Source organism: Crotalus tigris, unplaced genomic scaffold (assembly GCF_016545835.1).
Source record: "Crotalus tigris isolate CLP2741 ecotype Arizona unplaced genomic scaffold, ASM1654583v1 scf7180000018371.15429387391:27106975, whole genome shotgun sequence".
Lineage (NCBI taxonomy): Eukaryota > Metazoa > Chordata > Lepidosauria > Squamata > Viperidae > Crotalus > Crotalus tigris.
The window spans coordinates 12,186,391-12,207,164 of record NW_024096970.1 but is presented as its reverse complement, the minus strand read 5'-3'; the positions used below and the strand labels follow the sequence as shown (position 1 = coordinate 12,207,164).

The window sequence follows — 20,774 nt, the reverse complement described above, 5'->3', positions numbered from 1 at the left end:
TTTAAACTCTTAGGTTATCAAAACTGAACTGTCAATAGCGATTTCTAATAAAACATTTCTAAACATTTTCTTTCTTGTTGATAAAAAATACACAAGAAGGATAATCATTTGCATTCTACAGAAACCTTCATATTTGCTGTGTGTTCATGTTATATTCTACGCATCATCCCAACACAAGAATGTATTTTAATAGGATGCTTACAAAACTATTACTGTAAGCTAAGTAATGAAAGAAAGCTCATTGTCTATTTGCTAGAGGTGCTTTGCATTTTTGTTTTCTCATTTTTTATTCCTTTGCAAAATGCAAAAAAATACCCAAATTTATCTGAATAATTGACCTACATGACAATGAAAATGAAACAAAATGAATTTCTTCTTTGTAAAAAAATTATTTGAAAAACAAAAACCTGTGACCTAGTTATGTTCTGGACTGAAAATCAGATTTTCCTGTGCATTTTTTTTTTCTTGGATAATTTATTTTAGGTTAAATTGTAGCCGTTGTGTTTTTTAAAAAACAATAGACATTATGCACTATAGAAATGAAAGGTTGAATGCAATCCATGCTAAATTTATTAAATACAGGTAATGATTATGACTTATTTTGTCAATGTATTTATCAACCTCCAGACTGATAAATTCCTAAGCAAAAAGCTGGCAATTTGCAAAGTCAGTGAAGACAAATCTGCAATCATTGGAAGATAAAAGGGACAAAATGCTATGACTATTATCAGAGTATCTAACAGAGGCTTACTGTATATGAGCCAGTTGTCTAATTCACCACATGACAATGTTTAGTTTTCCTATAAATACAGATGTAGATTTAAGGATTTATCTAGCTCTCATTAATCCACCTTACCGCAAATTCAGATACCACTCTAAATCATGTACCGGTAGTTCCAGCCCTGGCATCTCTCTGATTACTTTGAGACCATCGGTCCATCTTTTCCAACATTTCAGTCTAATAGATACAAACAGAAACCTTATTCAGCTTGTTTTCTGTCATACAGGTTTATAATTGACCTAAAGCTTCACTTTCTAGATTATGGACTACACAGAGACACAACCATACCCTCAGATCATGTTTATAATGGCTTATTGTGCCTTAAGGTATGATTTTCAGTCAACATCAGTATTGAATAAACTTTCCTTGCTGTTAAAATGACTGCCTTTGAAAATCTGCTGCAAGGCAATGAGTGCCATCTAGTGTACAAAACTGACTGAAAAAAGATACAGGGAAGATTAAATGCAAAGTGGAAGTTCAAGGAATGCCCAAGGTGCCTTTTGCTTTTTTCTGGGTTCTTACTCTGTAAACAAAAGATGAAAGAGTGACAGCAAGAGGAAAAATTATAATACGGATAAGGGAAATGTGTTACAAAAATTTAAAATAGACAATGTCTTGTGGTAATCATTTGTGGGATCACAGAAACATAATGTTGATACACTGTCTCCAAATCATAATCATAATGTTGATATGATGTCTCCAAATCACTACCACAATAAATTCTATTTTCCTGTCTTATATTTCCTATTTCTTATTAAGTTATTACATCAAAAATAGAAAGTTTTCTGGATCATTTTCAATTTGCAAACAATAGTAACAAGACAATATCTCTGTCCTAATATGAATGACATTAAAAAAAAAAGGTTTAGGATAGCCAGAAGTGGATTTTCATCTGGACCAACTATGAGTTGCTAGGATTACTTAAAGGATTACTTTAAGAATCTTGGAATCATCAAATCTCAATATTCTATTTTTAAAACTATAAAACAAAATGGATCCTGCAGACTTGAAGACTGAGGATTCAGGTCGTGGTCCTTAGCAGTATTTTGAACTCTTCGTGCCTTTTTGGCTATGGTGTTGATGACTTTGTCAGTTGAAACTATAGCAAGGGCAATATCTAGTGAACCATCTTCTTTGCTCTGCCTCTTCAAAAACTTTTTTTTCAAGTATATATTCTGTATCTTTTCAAAACATCTGTATTTCTCATCTTCATTTCATTTTTTTCTCTGAATTAGAATAGTTTTAACAGCTATCCATTCAATTTTTATGAATTCTAGAAAATTATGAAGCAATCAGAAGCTGTGATTTTCGATCATTTGTGGGAATGCTTTCTATACACAATATGAATAACACAAAAAAACCCAGTCTTCTGGCATCTGGAAAAAATACATAATGAAGATAAAGGACAATAAAATAAAAGGATATGAGTTACTAAGTATCTCATATCTCAGCTGAGAGGAGCCTAAGAAGGGCCAGATAAATAGACAGGCTAGACTAGATTAAAAAACTTTAAAAATCTGAACAAAGATAATGGCAAATCATTTTAATATGAATTGAGTAAAATAAGATGTAAATGTCCATGTAATCATCAGCAATCTGGCTCAGGGTTCTTTAGGTTCTAATGATTTGAATTTCTTTTTGGACTTCATGTACAAAATAAGCACGTGCCCATTCATTCATTTCACCAATAATAGAACAACCAATTGAAACCTACTTCCTTGTAATGGGATTTATGGAAGTTATACTATTAAAATAGAGATTTATTTCAATATAGCTAATTGAGACACTTTCTTGGCTTCAAGCCTTTCTTCTAGTATCTACTCTTGACATGAAGAATCATTTAATTGATTAATTAGTGTTCTGCCTGACATCACTGAATTGATTGCTTCTCTTCGCAGGGATGCTTTTCCACAATGTACGATTTTTAGAATGGTGTTCACCTAAAGTTAATCAAATATATAAAAAGGGGGTATCTGAATTTGTATATTTTTTTCCTTTTTTGATGCAGCTTTTAAAAATGGCATACAGTTTATTCCAGAGTAAGGTAGTAAATAGAATCAACCAATACTTTATAGACAGTGAATGTTTATCATTTTAAAAGATACTTGTTTTGAAGATAACTAAAAGTATATTAAAAGTCATTCAAAGTCACAGAAATCTCATCTAACATCACAAAAATTATGTGTTAAAAGTTTTGTTTCAAAGACATTTTTTTAAAATATATATATATATATTAAACATTTTATTGCCAACAAATCTGCTGCCCTTGAACATTTATTGGCTCTCATTTGTTTTCAGCAAAAAAAAAAAAATGACTACTGTGTGGTAACATGTAAAAGGATAGCATTTTTCCCCCAAAAATGATATAACAGTTGTGTATTATTTCAAGCTGTCCTTCATAACAGCAGTGTTGTTTACTGCTACCTTTTTTTACAGTAAATTGTTTTCCTGATAGATCTATATAGCAGTCAAAGTAAACTCTGGCATTCAAACCCTTAGTGTGTACTTAAAATTGGATTTCATTATTAGCAACACATATATTTCGTACAGTAATCCTTTCTTCACATTAAATACATATACATTATATATAGCTTCAGAAAAAATACATTCATATGCCCTTCTCTTGAATTAAATGACCCCAATTGCCTTGCCTGTCACCATCACCATTATTTTTATCACTATTACTATCCTGACTGATGAAATCTGCTTTTTTCTTCCTTACTACCAGGGCCCTCTGTATGTTAAAAAGAAGTAAACCCCACTCCAGCTTTCCCTGGGATGGGGATCTGGATCAGAACCCTCCAGCAGAAAGGAAGAACTTTTGAAAATCCCATGTAGCCAAAGGTGATTGGACCCAAGGGTCAACATGGAAGGCCCCACTGGAACTTGGGGTGGTAGGGAGAAGCTATCCTGGGATGAAATATCATCCTGATCAGGTGGGAATGACTATCACATCCACCCACTCACTCAAGGGAACAACAGAATCGTGAGTCTTGCTTTGGCCCTAGGCAGGCTGATACGTCTCCCCCCATCTCCCCCCACCCCGTACCAGATGCTTTACTCCTACTGGATGGCGTAAGTCTTGCGTCACACAGAGGGCAGTAGGCGATTGGGAGAATGGTGTCCGCGTCTTCTTTTTTGACTAATTATAAAGTCGCCTTCTCCACTTCTTTGCTCCTGATTTTGCTGAAGAGTTCCGAAGCTACAAGAGATACCCTTCTTGGGAAGCGAAGGAAGTAGTCCCAGCACCGCTACTCTTCTCTTCGGTAAGATTGATTTGTAGTATTGCAGTAGGTCGTTCTTCGCCAGCTGCCATGCCTTTCCTCTCCCCCCTCCCTTCCGTTGTTCATTTCTTTCTCTTTTCTTTTCTTTCTTTCCCCTGCAGTCAGTTAGCTTCTTCGGAAGAAAGCCCCCGCAGGGTTCTTCCGTGGGATCTTCGCCGAGAGGCTCTGAGCTAGAGCTCACTTCAGAAGCGCACCGTATATCCCGGAGCAGAGAAGAAATGTAAGTCTGGGCGTGTGGCGAAGGAGGGGACAGCTGAGCTCCAAGTCTAGCCTTCTCCAGATTTTTCTCTTTTTTTTTAGACTTAGAGCCTGGGTTTCACTCGCCCGCCTCCCGTGGCTCATTGCCGGCGGGGATGAAAATGGAATCAGATTTCAGGTGAACGGGATAAAATTCGTTCGCCGCTGGTTCATATTATAGGATCTGGAAGTGTTCATTGTTCACGGTTAAATCATCCCGTGAAAGTATGTGAAGTATTTTATTCTTTGCTTAGTTTGCTACTAAGATTTTTCCCTCCTTTTTTTCCAGAGTTCTACTGAAACTCTGTATAAAAGCCAATATTTGTAAAAGGATTGTTCTGTTTATTATGAAAGGAGCTATTTGAGATCTGATAAGGGGGGGTTGCACTCAATTTCAAATAATGTATTCTAATTGTATGTTCATTAATTGTTTCTAGCATCATGTGTGAAATTGTCCATATATGTAATGATAGACATTACTGCAGGATCCAATCTGGGTTGGTCACTGGGACAATCAGTCGCCATACACTGTAAATACCACACAGAGAATAGTCCAAATCACACACTCTGCGAGAAACAAGTTCCCTGAGGATGAGTTCCAGCACAAATCCAAAAGCTTGGAAGAGTGACCGACCCAGATTGGATGCTGCAACATTATACTTTGGATTCTTTTTCCATATGTATTTGTTAATGCAATATATTGCTATTATTAAAAAAGGGAATACTGTGACTGAGTTTAATTCTTCTTCTTTTTACAGACCATGACATTGCTTCTGAGGTGTTATTTCTTGCTTTTGGCTCTTAACGCATACCTTATCCTTACTGTTCAGGCAGAATGTGCAAAAGATTGTGCATCCTGTGCCCATCAATTGATGTATCATGCTGATATCAACCCCTTGGTAAGCAGAATTTACTCATTGTTATTTTGAGATTCTTTCTCCTGGCTCAGCTTGATACTTCATAGTTGCACAAATAGATTACATACTCAGAATTAGATAACTAACTTAGATTAGTCACTCAATGATGGATTTGAATTATCACTGAAGAACTTATATTACAGTTTATTGTCCATGTATACTTTCACACAGTGCACTGAATCTAATGTATATCAACTACAGATAGAAGCACTACAACACTGAAGATTAGCCAATGTTCTTCATCAACAAAATTATAATAGTACATAAAGTATTATTTATATAATTTTCCTCCCCAATGTGTTTAAGTGTTATGACTTCATTCACTAGTAAAATATTGCTTGAAAATTGATGTTTTTTAATGTTATTATTGTATTTTATTTTTTTTGTACTTTCAAATTAATCTTGACTTCTGGCATTAGCCGGGACAAGTCCCTGAATTTTTGTTGGCTTTTTTTTTTCTTAAGTGGTTTTTTTTTTCCCTGTTTGTTTTTTTTTTCCTAAGTGGTTTGCTACTGTTTTCTTCCTTGGGCTGACCCATCTGGGTTTCTGTCTAAAACTGGAACTCATGGTATCTCAGCCTATTGCCTTACACCACAACACAAAGTAGCTATCAATCTTAACAGTACTATACATTAAATATTCAAGTTATATATACTTCATTGACTAATTAATAATAAATATGTATTAAATTCATTGGTTATATTCCTCTATTCCATCACAGCCAGATCAATGAGCAAACAAGTCCTCTTTAACTCTCTGTATTGGAAAATGCTTGCTTTTGCTGTAACCTGCTAAACAATGAATGGAATAGCAAATAAGATGGAATGCTTTTCACATATTTCAGCTCATCATGTTGCAAACTTAATGAAAGCTATGAGTTTTAGAATTAGTACAAACAATAGTGCCTCAATTATATGCAAGGCTTTTTTTCTCATAGAACGCCCAGAACGAAGTTCCGGCACCTTTTTTGGATGGAACCTTGTAGGGTAGGCAAGGCGGGTTGTATGATGTGTGTGAGTTCCAGCACTTTTTTTTTTTTACAAAAAAAGCACTGATTATATTGTTTCCCTGTATCTTGCTTATCTCATAATATAGTGATGGCATAATTATTGCTATTGTTGGTTTCTGTGGCCTCCCCCTTTCAGTGAGTTTGATGAAGATAAAAACTTGGAAACTGTCAACCATCTCATTTTATCAAGCTGGATCAATTAAGTCTCACATGAACTCTTGTGAGAATAATATGATCCAGGAAAGATTGAAATTTCTGTTTAAAACCTGGGCTTGATTCTGGCATGAAAGTACACTTGAGAAGGTATAGCACACGTTTTCAACTTTTGGAGATCCAGTTTTTATCTGGCTATTCTAGATTGTATATATTTTTGCCAAAGCTTATAGGAGAGGTTTTATCCAATTAGTGTCTACTTTCTTACATTTTTATAACTATATAGCTACACTGATATGCAGGAGAAATTGAGCTTTTATTATTCAAATAGTGCTCCATTCCCGATAGCAAATATTTTTTAAAATACTCTTGTATTTATTTGTTCTATTCTATCAGCCTAAGCATAGGATATGATTCTCTTCTTAATGTCTTTTCATATTGTTCTCACAACTCTAGGAATTGGGTAAGGCTGGGAGACAAGGGTCACATTGTTTCAGTTTCAGGTGATATTTGAACCTGGTTTGCATTTTACCTTTTGGGGTCTAATCTGACCCAAAACAATATGAATTTTTAAAATATCATATATTAATGTACATCCTTTCTCTTGCCCTCTCCCCCATTGTCTTTCTTCTGTGTATTTGTTTTTAAAATATAATCAGATCCATAAGAGCATGTGCATTCTTCTATATAATCTCTTTGGTTAATAATTAAGTAAGACAATTGAAACTAATAAGATTGACATAGAGAAAAGCATGTGTCTGCTATGTTCTTAGCTGTCGATCTCCTTTGCAACTCAAAAGCAAAACAGCAGTTGACTCTTCATGATATTAAGCTCCCAGACTTTTTTCCAAAATATATTTTTGAAAGAGATAAAAAGGTATTGTTTTTCAAGTTTTACACTCATTCTTCAGCATGCACATGAAAAGCAAGAGCAGTTTGAGTTCAACCATACTCCTGTTAAATAATTAGAATCATTAGCTTCATTATTATTCCAATAAATATATACATTTTAAAAGACAATATTAACTAAAATAATCAGGTTATTAATTACTATCACAAAGAAAATTGAGGCAAAATAAAATAAAAGCCGCAGAGCCAAAAGGTTGAGCACCTCTTCCTTTATCAGATTTTCATTGTGGAAATGAATTAATAGCTCTCTGAAGATAAAGATAGTACAAGGTAGTTCTATGACCACAAAAGGCATCATTTAAATTACAATAGACTTTGAAGAACTTCAGGGATGGTTGTATTGGCCAAAAATGAGAGTTATAAACCAGCATAATTGGATGGAATCAGGTGAATGTATCTATGTAGACTTCCATGAGTCAATTCCAATGAGTAAAGATGGATATACTTCTGAGCAAATAAGCATAAGTTTACATCAGATAAGAGAGCAAAATGAATTGCAATTAATCACTTGATTTTTTTAACTCATAAATATATTGTTTAAATTTGAGTAGCTAGCCATTTATTTTTCCTTTTGTTTAATCTCATCCTGAATAATAAGTCCTTTCCATAACTATTTTGTTTGGTTCCTTCTTAGTTTAGAACAGCAGAAGTGAAAAAATAGGCATTATTTTCATAAAGAATGAAAGCTTTCTCATAAAATAAAGTTATACACAGGAAATAGCATAACTTAATGCTACAAGGGGTATCGCAGTTTACTAATTACATATTTGGTTCTTTTTCCTTTAGCCTACTAAAAAGTTTTTGGCTGTTGGTGACTTTAATGTTAATCTATTACATTCACTTAATTCTGCGATTTTGTTATTTTTTCACATCAAATCTATTAAGTTAGGATTATTGATCAATGGTTGATAGTTACCCAGGTGAATATATGCATTCACACCATAATCACAATAGGATATACTGCAGAGGTTAAAAATGTTTTGGATATGAGATTTAACACTAGTGGGAGGCAAAAAAATTGCTAACTATTCTGTCAGACTTTGAAAACCAAGGAATTTTCAAAATGTTTCTGTATAATAAAGTTCACATACAGCTCTATGCTAATGATAATTGCATCATGATTCTATTGAAGTATACTGGGTATAATTTATAGCCAAATATTCATATTCAAGCATGCAGAATTTTCTTACTTCAGAGAAAAGTGATAAACCCCTAAGGGTTCTCAAAGAATCCCTAATGAATATAAATTATTCCTTCATCAAAACTGAGCTACAAGAAATAAACTGGTAGAAGAAAGCCACAGTCGTAACTGGTAAATCAAGCTAGTACAATTCCAAGCATGAAAAACAAAAGCAAAAGTAAGAAACGAATGTGTAAGTAAAGCAATAGCAAACTCTCAGTTTGAACAAGAAACATTTATTATAAAAAAAGCTAATGATCAACTTCAATAGTTTGAATTAATCACATATGCAGGAGCTAAGGACTGTCCATTAAGATGCTCTGACTTATAAACCTTGGGCCTAGATCCTTTTTTATTCTAGTTTCTGAAGTTCCTAATATCCTTTTAGTAATCAGAAATTAGAGAAAAAGTCAGTCAAGGAAGGAAATTATATATTTCATCTTGCAAGAATGTGACCTATTTGCTTCCAACCATGATGAATTCAAAACAATTAGAATTACCTTTGGAAAAACTACATTATTTCAGTTAGACTGATATATGGAACAGGACAATGAGTGTCAGAGACCTAATAAAACCAACATTTGCTTTCTGAAAGCTATGAATGAAAATGGTTATAGGCTGATTAACCATACCTTTTAGTATTAAATTTTGCAGATCAAGAATGGACCAATTTTGGGGGGAAAAGTTACCATAGTCCCCACAATACAAAAAAGATGTTGAGACCCTAAAGAAAGTACAGAGAAGAGCAACAGGGATCTCAAGGCTGACCTATATGATGAATGGTTGAGAGAACTCGGTATGTCTAGTCTAAAGAAGAGAAGGGCTAAGAGAAGGAATGATAGCAGTTTTCCAGTACTAAAGGTTCTCACAGAGAACAGTGGGTTGACCTATTCTCCAAAGAACCTGAGGGCAGAACAAGAAGTAACAAATGGAAGATCCTTAAAGAAAGATCGAATCTGGGAGAAATTTCCTGACAGTGAGAACAATGAATCAGTGAAACAACTGGCTTCCAGAAATTTTGGGTACTCCATCATTGAAGGTGTTCAAAAGAGATTGGACAACCATTTATTTAGAATGATAGAGGGTCTCCTCCTCAAGCTGGGAATTAAACTAGAAGGTTTCAAATATCCCTTCAAATGTCCAACATTGTTATTGTATGTTCTATGTACTAAATTATAATAGCACTGAAGAAATAAAGCTGAGTAAATTAGGAATAGGTTCAGTATACATATTGATCTTTGTTCTATTCGGCTACTCCAAATGAATTCTCATGGCTCAAAATGTTTAATATTAAGCGTACAGTGTACAGATTTTATACAGTTTAATCTTTATTTAGTATGGAAATTAATAGAATATTTAGGGATGTTAATTATAAGATGCATTTCTTTCTTCAACCTGTGTTTGAAATCACCTTTCATATAATTCAACCACTACTTATTGAATCAAGCAGCAAAAATATTTTATTTATATGCATGTATGCATATTTATCTGTCTGTGCATCTGTCTTTTTGTCTATCATCTGTCTTGTCTGTCTGTCTGTCTGTCTATCATCTCAAACAGCATGAGAAAACATTCCTGCCAAGATTCAGCAAAATAGTTCTGAAATAATTCTGAGGTTTCTTAAACCAATTTCCTTGAAAGCAGCATTTGAGTAGAATTTTTAATTATACCGTATTCCATACATCAAAATGGATGCCATCCCAGTTTCTGAGAACATCACACAATAAGGAAACTTTTGTCAGACTCAAGGACAACAACAATATAATGAAATCCAATTGAATCCAGTTCTTCATTTGTTTATACCTAACAGACAAAATCTTGCCTGACTAAAGCTAAAACCCTCTAATACAGACATGTCAGACTCTCAACGTCATGTGACATCACGCAACATATCGGGAGAGTTTTGCCATAGCCGGCAGTGGGGGTGGGCGCAGCTTTTGCATGACGCATCCGGCCTGCGGGCTGACAATTTGACACCCCTGCTCTAATATAGTAGAACTCTGCTGAAAGATTCTAGGATGTGGCTATCTGGAACGTCTTCCTCCCTTACCCATCCAGCTTTGGATTGCGCAGTCCCTTAATTTGGGTTTATCTCTGGAATGTACTGCCTGCTGGAATCCCCCTCCCCTCATTTCTTCTCCAAGTGCATATTCCATCACACGTTTCGATTTATCAGCAACAGTGATTATAGAATATCTGGAGAAAACCTTACTAGTTTTAAAACTAGCTGAACTGCCAACTAATATATGCTTTTTGTTTTGCTTTTATCAGCTTAAGCCCTTAAACTTCATAGTCATATATAATCGTTTAAATGGAGAGAGATATGTGTATTTGTGTATGTTGTCTTTATTCAAAATTGTTTTCAATCCCTTAAATGAAGGATAAATGGAGGATTTATAGCTTATATGATTCAAAGTATTCAAATTACAGTACAGAATGAGACATTTACAGATGGTTGCTTGAATTATAATTTCAAAGAATTATGTAATTATGAAGTACTGAACTACTTATGCAACATTGCTGACATACTTCTCTTTAATCCAACTGTGCAATACGAGGCAAAGGTAGTTAGCTTAGGCAGCACCAGTAATCTGTCTGGATAATTGCAAAACCTTGCATAAGAGCTTTACCTTGAGTTCTATCAGATAATCAGAACAGTCAACAAGTAAGCATGCAATTATGTACTAAATCCAGAGATGCCTTAGCAAATGTGCTTGCTATCCATGCCTTATTTCCAGGATTGCCTTCAATGAAATGGAATGAGCAACAACACAAATTAAGCAGATAGGAAAGAATGGGATTTATGGACACTAGTGTTTCTCAGTTGAAAGAACTCTGAAATCACTTTACTGATCCAACTAGATCATTTTAAGCAACACCTTCTGTTTAAAAATTAATATCCTTTATTGGCATAAATTAGGGATAGGCAACCTTGGCTCTTTTATGACTCGTGGACTTCAACTCCCAGAATTCCTGAGCCAGCCATGCTGAGGAGAAAGGGAGAAGTTTCCATGCTGAGCCATTGAGTTGAAGTCCACGAGTCATAAAAAAGCCAAGGTTGCCTACCCCTGGCATAAATCAACTGCTCAAATTATAACACTGTATACAGACTGATAGATTCAAGTTTAGGCATAGACTCATCAAAACAGTGTGATTTTAATTAATAAAAACTGATGTGCCTTGTTGATTTCAAGAGATCTAAAGGGTAATTTAGTCTAGTTCTTTTTTATGCTATAGAAAAGGGGCAGGGAAATAATTCTCACCATTTTTCCCTATCCTGAAGTTCTGTGTGTTTTTGCAGAGGCTGGGAAAACTACATGCAATATGCTGCAGTAGGAAGAAGCCATTGGTAAAAATTACTGTGCTATTTCCTTCCTTTAGTGGGAAATCTCCTAGTTAGTATCTTCCATGACCATGATGAAGAAAGATCATAGGATAATATTCATTATTATTTAATACTTTAAAGCTGTTACTTAGTAAAGTTTTACTTAAGAAGGCTTTGGGGATTAATTTTAATAAAGTTATTCTGCAGCATCCTTAAAAATGTAGTTAGTCTGTTATTTTTTATGAAGTGATTTTGCAGCAGTTTTATTGATATAACATGCAAAAATCTGAAATACTTATTTCAAAAAAGTTGTATTACAATAATCACACTTAGAAACAGGATTGTGCAATAAATATATATTTATTTTCAATATACTTATATAATCTGATCATTGGTTCAGTCACTTTTATGCCACTCCTCTGTTCCTCTTGTACACTTTTAACCAATCCCAAATATTTTCTACAGAATTTTTTAACAAACTGGAAGACAGGGGCAGTCTGACTATATTCAGTTTCACATTGTGTGGATGTGTGAGACATTATATTCCTTAAAAATATTTTTTGCAAGAGCACTTTCTTCTATCCATAAACTCAACAATTCTATATTTTACAAATCATGCAAAATTTTTATCACTATTATTAGACTACTGTTTAGAGGAGTACATCTTTTTAATTTTTTAATTCCATCTTTTCAATTCCTATGTTTAGAAATTACTTAGATCATCAGTTCAGGAAGAATTTTAAAAGGTCAAGTATATTTGTTTTGTTTTGTTTGGCCATATTCAGAATTTAAAATTCTGAAACACAAGACAATATGTCAAATGTTATTGCTATTTCTAAAATAACTTTATAAAACAAACTATTTTTCAGGCATGTACACTAGAATGTGAAGGAAAACTGCCTTCTGCCAAAGCCTGGGAAACCTGCAAGGAACTTCTTCAGATGACTAAACTGGGCCTTCCCCAAGAAAGCAGCAGCATCCTAATGGACAGTCCAAAAGAGGATGAAAGCCATTTGCTAGCCAAAAAATATGGTGGCTTCATGAAAAGATATGGTGGCTTTATGAAAAAGATGGATGAGCTCTATCATGTAGAACCAGAGGAGGAGCCCAAGGATGGAGAAATTCTTGCTAAAAGATACGGAGGGTTTATGAAGAAAGATTCAGATGATGATGGTTTAGCTAATTCGTCTGATCTTCTAAAGGAGCTTCTTGCAACAGAGGAAAATGCTGAAACAGGACACTATCAGGACTTGAGTGATAGTGATAGTGATGTCCTTAAGAGATATGGTGGCTTCATGAGAAGCATAAAGCGCAGTCCAGAGTTGGAAGGTGATGCCAAAGAGTTACAAAAGAGATATGGTGGTTTCATGAGAAGAGTAGGAAGGCCAGAATGGTGGCTGGACTACCAGAAAAGATATGGTGGATTTCTCAAGCGTTTTGCTGATATGCTTCTTCCTTCAGATGATGATGGAGAAAATTATTCCAAAGAGGTTCCAGAGATGGAAAAGAGATATGGTGGATTTATGAGATTTTAGCATCCCTTATTTTGTCCTTTTGATCCCAAATCAAAGACTGCCTCATTGACCATAATTTATTGTATTGTGTTGCTTGTACTGTACAGTTTTTTACTGTCCTGGTTAATAATGCAATTTATTGTCTGTTATTTCAAGTTTTGTGCTCTCTTAAGTAAAAAATAACTTCCGTTTTAGTCTAATTTGTCTCTATTGTACTTTCATGCTAAATCTATTTTAAGTACCATATCCATTTCTTTGAAGAATGTAACTGTTTAACTGTATATACAATAAATTCTTCATTTTAACTGCATAAAATATCCTGAAGCATTTTTTTTTATAGTCACTAAATTTATGAACAGCAAATATTTAACAGTGGAATGTTTTTATGTGAGTTTTATGCTGTCCATGAAATAGAAATTAAAATTACATCAGTCGTATTTTATCATTTACTTTCTGAAAATATTCCATAAGGTTACTTTTAAAAATTCTTCTGTATTTCAACAGCTTAACCATATTTAATACTTTATATATAAGCTTACTCTTTGCTGTAACCAGACTTTATGTTTGTAAAGAACACATTTCATCACTTCAAGGCAATAATCCAATTTGATGAAATCCAAAGGGATATTATTTTCATAACCATTTGTATAATTGGCTTGTAAACTGAGTAGGCAAATACAATTTTCCTAAATGTTACAGTTTTCTTAAAGATAATTAAGAATATAATCCTATATAATCTTTCTATTATTCATTTAATTAATTAATTCTATAGAATAATTTGAGAATTTCACCATAAAACTTTTATAGTTATGAAATTACAGAACTACATATAGACCTTAAATTCAGCAAATGCTTCAGCTTACAACAGAATCATCAACTTACGTAAATATATTTGCTGAATTCAGAATTGCATTCACTATCTTTCAGGATTTAAAATTTTGCTTGGCTCCAGATATAATTGGTTATTTGTCTTTGCATTCAGGCCTCAACAGTATGAGTCCAAACAGTAACTATGTTAGCTTCTTTAGTCATAGAGACCATCTATGTATGTATAGTTGTTTATAAGGTACAGTTTCTCTAAATATTAATTAGTACTAATTTGTGACTTTATAATGGAATATGGATAAATAAAGGAAAACAAGCTAGAACTTATTGTATTCATCCCCAGCCTTATTTTCGGGGAAACACGGTGTAACATATTTTGAGCACTTTTTCATATGTTGCAAGTAAGGATAGAAGAATTGTGTATGCTGAAATGCAAAATTGCAGCGTTCCTGACTTCTAACCTAGGTATAGCATATTTGAGAAAATGCTTATTATCTTTATAGAACGATATTTAATAAAGAGTACTTTGCTGAACATATTGGGAGAGAGAGCTAAACAATTTTATATACCATGCGCTATATTAAAAAGACTCTTGTTACTTTTGGTCCTCTTCACTTAAACTCTGAAAAAAAAAAAACCCTTGATACATTCTATGATCTTTCTGTATTGAGGAGATAAAAGTTAAGGTTTTAAACGGTACATGCTTCCAAGCATGTAAATGATGTTGTGACTAGTCTAGGACAGGGATTTTCAACCTTTTCACCAATTGTACCACTTTTAGGATATGGCAATATTCGAGTACCACCAGTCACCCAGCAAGGTGTCAAAAACTTGATGACCAAAAAAAAAAAAAGGGAAAAAAGTGATGAAGTACAGGTAGTTCTCAACTTACAAAGTTCGCTTAGTGACTGTTCAAAGTTACAATGGCACTGAAAAAGTGCTCCCCAAGCCACAGCCGAGCAAGACACCTGCCTGCCCACCAGGTGGCGCTCTTCCTCCTGTCCGAGGTTTTCATTGTTGTGAGCATTTCTGTTGAGGATTGGCAGCAGGGGTGGGGTGGGAATTTTTTATTCCCCCTATCTGCTGGGTGGTTGCAACAGGTTTTGGTCACTTCACATGACCCTGGGACACTGTGACCATCATAAATATGAATCAGTTGCCAAGCATCTTAATGTAAATCACAAGACCTTGGAGATGCTGCAACATTCCAGCTGATCGGCACTTCTTCTGGGCTCAGCAAAAGCACGAGGATCAGCCCCGAACTCCAGCTGGAGCCTGGCGCTAATCCTGGCGCTTCCACTGAGCCTTGACAGTCCTGCAGATCCAGCCATCTCTCGCTCAGGCTTGTGCTGTGCTGCCACCGGTTCAGCTCATTCTCCTCCCCCGCTACTTTTCTAGGATGGTCGCGTACCACCTGCCAGGTGTCAATGTACCACAGGTGGTACCCGTACCACTGGTTGAAAAGCCCTGGTCTAGGATTAACATTACGCTAGTAATCCCGTTTGTTCTTTGCTTCTACATATAGTTCTTGTGAGAGAATGGTCAAGACAGCAAAAACACTCTCCCATTCTTATTTTAAAGTTGTTGTTGACCCGGACTTAGAGGACAGTGAATACGTGCAGATGGCTCCACTCTCTCTGGCCTCTTGCAGATCCATGATTGCAAGGTCATGAAAGGACAGCAAATGAAACCGCCAATATTCTAACCTACCCAGGAACATATGGTGCCTTGGGGAAACACCCAAACCACACAAAAGGGAACATATTAGTTACTTCTACTTATCTACAGCAGTGATGGCGAACCTTTTAGAGGCCGAGTGCCCAAACTGCAACCCAAAACCCACTTATGCATCGTCGGGTGCCAGATGGGTGTGGCCCATTGGGTGGGCATGGCCCATTGGGTGGGCGTGGCTGCAGTAGTAACAGCAGACTGGGTGAGACTAAAAAGTTCAATCAATCAATTCCAACTTTGCAAGATCTTTTTTTCCCCGCGAGAAGTTGAAATTGACTGATTGAACCTTTTTTTTTATTTGCATGCAGCCATAGGTTCACCACCACTGATCTATAACGTGCCAGTCTTAAAGGGCAAAGTCTCTATCTTATGTGTGTCAGCTTTGCTGAATAGCTTATGTAATCAAAAGAAGGTATAAAAATAAGGCTTTTTCGATATTTGGGCTTTTCTCTCTTTTTAGAAGCCCATCTTTACTCAGTTGAATAAACACATAACTCTTGAAGGCAACTTCTGGTTTCCTGTATTTTTTATCAAGCAAAACCTCAGAACCTGCATATCAAAGTCAGCTGGGAAAGAAAAGGAACCAGTTCTTCACATGAAGTGGTATAGGTTCAGAAATAGAGGTGTGGAAAAGATGGATAAATTTTATACAATATAAGTATGATACAAGAAAATACCATCTAGCTTTTGAAGCTTAAGATATTTATGTAGAAGTATAATTATTATTATTCTTTAATTTTTTTATCTTTTTTTATTTTATTCTCCTTTTTGTTTTTTATATATAATGGAGTTAAAGTATGTCATAATTTGTTTATTGAGTGTAATGATATTAGTTTAAGGTTTATTTGGGTTTTAAAAAATTTTTTCTTTTAAGTTCTAGTTAAGCCTGTATTCAGCTCTGGGAAGAATGGGGGAGGGTTTTGGGGAGGGTTGGGAGGGATTGGGGAAAGGGTTTTTATTGTAAAATTTTAAAAACTTTTAATAAAAAAAAAGAAATAGCAAAGACTAGTTTATATACAGGTACTCCTCGGTTTACAACAGTTTCATTTAGTGATTGTTCAAAGTTACAATGGCGCTGAAAAAAGTGACATGAGCATTTTTCATACTTATGGCGATGGCAGCTTCCCATGGTCACAGGATCAAAATTCAGATGCTTGGCTAAGTATGAGAAGCAGAATGAGTATTTAATATTGCATATATTGACAGCAGCGAGAATAGCATTTGCCCAATATTGGAAAAATGAACATTTACCATCTGAAGAGATCATAATTAAGAAAATTTTAGAATATGCAGAAATGGATAGATTAACTTTAGAGATTAAAGAGAAAGAAGACTCAGTCTATTTTAAAACATGGAAAAACTTTTACCAATGGTTAGTGTTGTGTCCTGAGCCTGCAAAGGCAGGCTCGGGATGTTGCAATGATCCTGGGCAGTTGCAAGCTGCCCGGGAACAGACTGAGTGGCGCCAGCTTTGTGCGCATGCGTGAGGCGCGGAGCATGCCTAAATGTTACCTTTTTGCCCGGGGATGCTATTAAAGGAGTCAGAGAGGCCTGCGAGCCTCAGAGCTGTGACGGAGAGAGAACTACTTCAAATAAAGGGCTGTTGGAATTACAAAATATGCTGTATTCATTCGCCATTGACTCGAGGACTCAACACTGGTGATGAAGGTGGGATGGCTTACAAAAACAAAACAGAAGAATTGTAAGCTTACCCAAGAGTCCTGGAGAGAGGAAGACGGCGTTAAACTCAGCACCTGGCCTGCCAGTATAGCGTCGCTGGAGGTAAGCTGGCTGATAGATCCCTTCCTAACAGAGAAGCAAGAATGGCGAAGATAGGGAGACTGTCTGAATTCGATGTCACGCATCCAGAAAGATGGGAGTCTTATGTTGCCAGAGTAGAAAATTACTTTAGAGTAAATAAAGTAAAACAAGATGGCTTGAAGGCCGCTACTTTGCTGTGTGTCTGTGGTCAAGATGCATTTGAAATTGCTGAAAATTTGGCAGCCCCTGCTCCTCTTGAATCTGTCACTTATACAGATTTAAAAAAATTATTGAAGGAACATTTTCAGCCCAAGTTGTCTATTATTGCGTGGAGACACACTTTTGTACAGAAGGATCAAAGAGCTGCTGAATCAGTTAAAGAATACATTGCAGCCTTGAGAAGAGCAGCTAAGCCTTGTGATTTTAAAGACTTAGAAGAAAGGTTGAGAGACCGATTTGTATGTGGGCTTAGGAACAGAGACTTGCAACAGAGACTATTTGCAAAGGAGGACATTTCATTCCAAGATGCCTTGAGAGAGGTCACTGCAGAAAAGGCAGCAGGTGGGGCAGTCAAGAACATGAGGCCTATCAAGAACAACCCAGAAGCCGTCTCCATGCACCATGAGGGAGTCCAGGAGAACTCGGAAGAAGATCCTGAAGATGAGGTGGATCATTTTTACCTAGCCAAAGAAAGAAAGCAGAAGGAAGGCAAAGAAAAGTCTTCAGCTGTAACCAAGTGCTTCGGGTGTGGAGGTCGCCACAAGAGGACCAACTGCAGGTTCCGTTCTGCAATCTGTAGAGCATGTGGAAAGCAAGGCCACATAGCAGCTGTGTGTCTGGGCCGTCAGAAGGTACAACCTCGAGAAGAATTGCGCCTGAAAGGTACCAGGGTCCCCAGCCAAAATAGGGTGGGTTTCTGTGCATCACGTAGAAGCATTTATAAGACAGACACACACAGGCCACTTAAAAAGAAACTGTCACTTAAGGTGAAGTTGCAAGGAGTTCCATTGGTTATGGAACTGGACACTGGGTCTGCACTTTCAATTATTTCTATTCACACTTTCAGAAAGATTTGCTCTAGCAGTGGTTTCCAGGCCAAGCTTAGGCCATCCAATATAGTCTTAACGGACTTCCAAAATTCCAAGGTGTGTGTTAAGGGGGAGGCCACCCTTAATGTACAATACAAGGATTTTGAAGGTCCATTAGATGTATTGGTAGTTGGGGGTGAACGCACGAGTCTCATTGGACTCGACTGGTTTGAGGCCTTGGGAATACAAGTTGCAGGGCTTCACAATTTGCAAACATTAGGTCTACAGGAAGTCTGCAAAGAATTTGCAGATGTCTTCAGCCCCCAGCTGGGAGCATACAAAGGCCCCCCAGTTTCCTTGAAACTGGACCCCACTGTCACTCCTATTAGAGTAAAAGCAAGGAGAGTACCCTTTGCTTTGAAAGGGAAAATTGATGCTGAATTGGACAAATTGATTCAGCAAGGTGTCTTAGAACCTGTTGACTCAAGTCCATGGGAAACTCCCATAGTCACGCCTCTCAAGGCTAATGGGGACATTTGCATCTGTGCAGATTACAAATGCACTCTAAACAAGGCATTGCAACAGCATGCATATCCTGTACCTATAGTCAGCCACATTTTGGCCTCCCTCAAAGGGGGAAGTGTTTTTGCAAAGCTGGATTTAGCACAGGCTTACCAACAGTTACATGTTGATGAAGCTGCTGCTGAAGCACAGACTATTGTAACTCATAGGGGGGCATTCAAAGTCAAAAGACTACAGTTTGGAGTAAATGTAGCTCCTGGAATTTTCCAAAGTGTAATGGAAAACACCCTGAGAGGTATACCAGGGGTTTGCCCCTATTTTGATGATGTCCTAATAGCAGGAGAATCCACTCAAAATTTAGCTGAGAGGTTGAGGGCTGTTCTGCTGCGTTTCAGGAAAACAGGCCTCAAGCTTAAAAAAGATAAATGCAAAATTGGAGTGTCTTCTACAGATTTCCTGGGATTCAGAATAGATGCCAAGGGCATTCACCCTGCTGAGTCTAAATTAAAGGCTATACTGCTAGCTCCTAGGCCTAAATCTAAAGCTGAATTACAAGCTTTTTTGGGCCTCTTGAACTTTTATAATGCATTCATACCTAACAAAGCTAATGTAGCTGAGCCATTTCATAGACTCTTAGACAAACAGGCAGTGTGGCAGTGGTCACAGGCACATGATGAAAGCTTCAATGAGGTCAAGGCCTTACTTACATCAAATGATGTGCTTGCACATTTTAATGAAACTCTTCCTGTGTGCATCGCTTGTGATGCTTCCTCTTATGGGGTGGGAGCTGTACTCAGCCATTTAAGACCTGATGGAACTCAGGTTCCTGTTGCATATTACTACGCTCAGATAGATAGATAAGCCATTGTTGCTGGAATTAAAAAATTCCATGATTTTCTATATGGCAGACACTTCACGGTCTACACTGACCATAAGCCTCTATTGGGATTGTTTACTACGAACAAACAAACTCCCCATATCATCTCCCCTAGAATACTGAGATGGTCCATCTTTCTGTCAGCCTATGACTTTTTCTTGGTTCACAAACCTGGCAAGGAAATGGGCCACGCTGATGGCCTTAGTAGATTACCTTTAAATTCAGAAATTTAAATTTCTGAAAATATACTATTTGTATCGCCCGCGCATAAGTTTAGTTCACGTTATGTAAGTGAAACTAAATGGCTCTATAGTGCAACTGCAAACAAAAGAGCCTTGTCTCAGAATAGCTCGCGCATCTCCCCCCACACCACCCAGCTGTAACAGACAAGCAGAGCTGGTAGACGGCACCCCCCCAAACCCAATCCACGATGCGTGAGACGCATGTGCAGACGACGATACACAGTGCAGGCTCTTTTGTTTGCGGTCGCACTGGTCAGTATGCAGTTAGATTTGTGAGAGTGAGCACGTGCCTACAGCTTCAAACAAAATATTGTGAGTCCATGTCTCAAAAAAAGAAATACGCTCGTGGCTATTTGCCAGAGTATCTGAAGATGGGTTTCATAGAATCTGTTGTAAATAAACAACATCCAATGTGTTTATTGTGTCATAAAACAATATCCAATGAGGCAATGAAGCCAAGTCGATTGCGAGAACATCTT

At 36.5% G+C, this 20,774-nt stretch overlaps 1 protein-coding gene across 2 annotated transcripts; it reads left to right on the top strand.

The window, feature by feature from the left end:
* Window positions 1–3,361: 3,361 nt before the first annotated feature.
* PENK (proenkephalin) lies at window positions 3,362–13,622 on the top strand. 2 transcript variants are annotated; one of them, XM_039351449.1, is made up of 5 exons: window positions 3,362–4,047; window positions 4,167–4,285; window positions 5,061–5,201; window positions 11,772–11,819; window positions 12,665–13,622. In XM_039351449.1, the coding sequence occupies exons 3-5, from the start codon at window positions 5,064–5,066 to the stop codon at window positions 13,328–13,330; spliced, it is 852 nt and encodes a 283-aa protein (XP_039207383.1). In that variant the 5' UTR covers window positions 3,362–4,047; window positions 4,167–4,285; window positions 5,061–5,063; the 3' UTR covers window positions 13,331–13,622. The 2 variants fall into 2 exon arrangements, with proteins under 2 accessions (XP_039207383.1, XP_039207384.1); XM_039351450.1 differs by lacking the exon at window positions 11,772–11,819 and having other exon boundaries at window positions 3,403–4,047.
* Window positions 13,623–20,774: the final 7,152 nt, after the last annotated feature.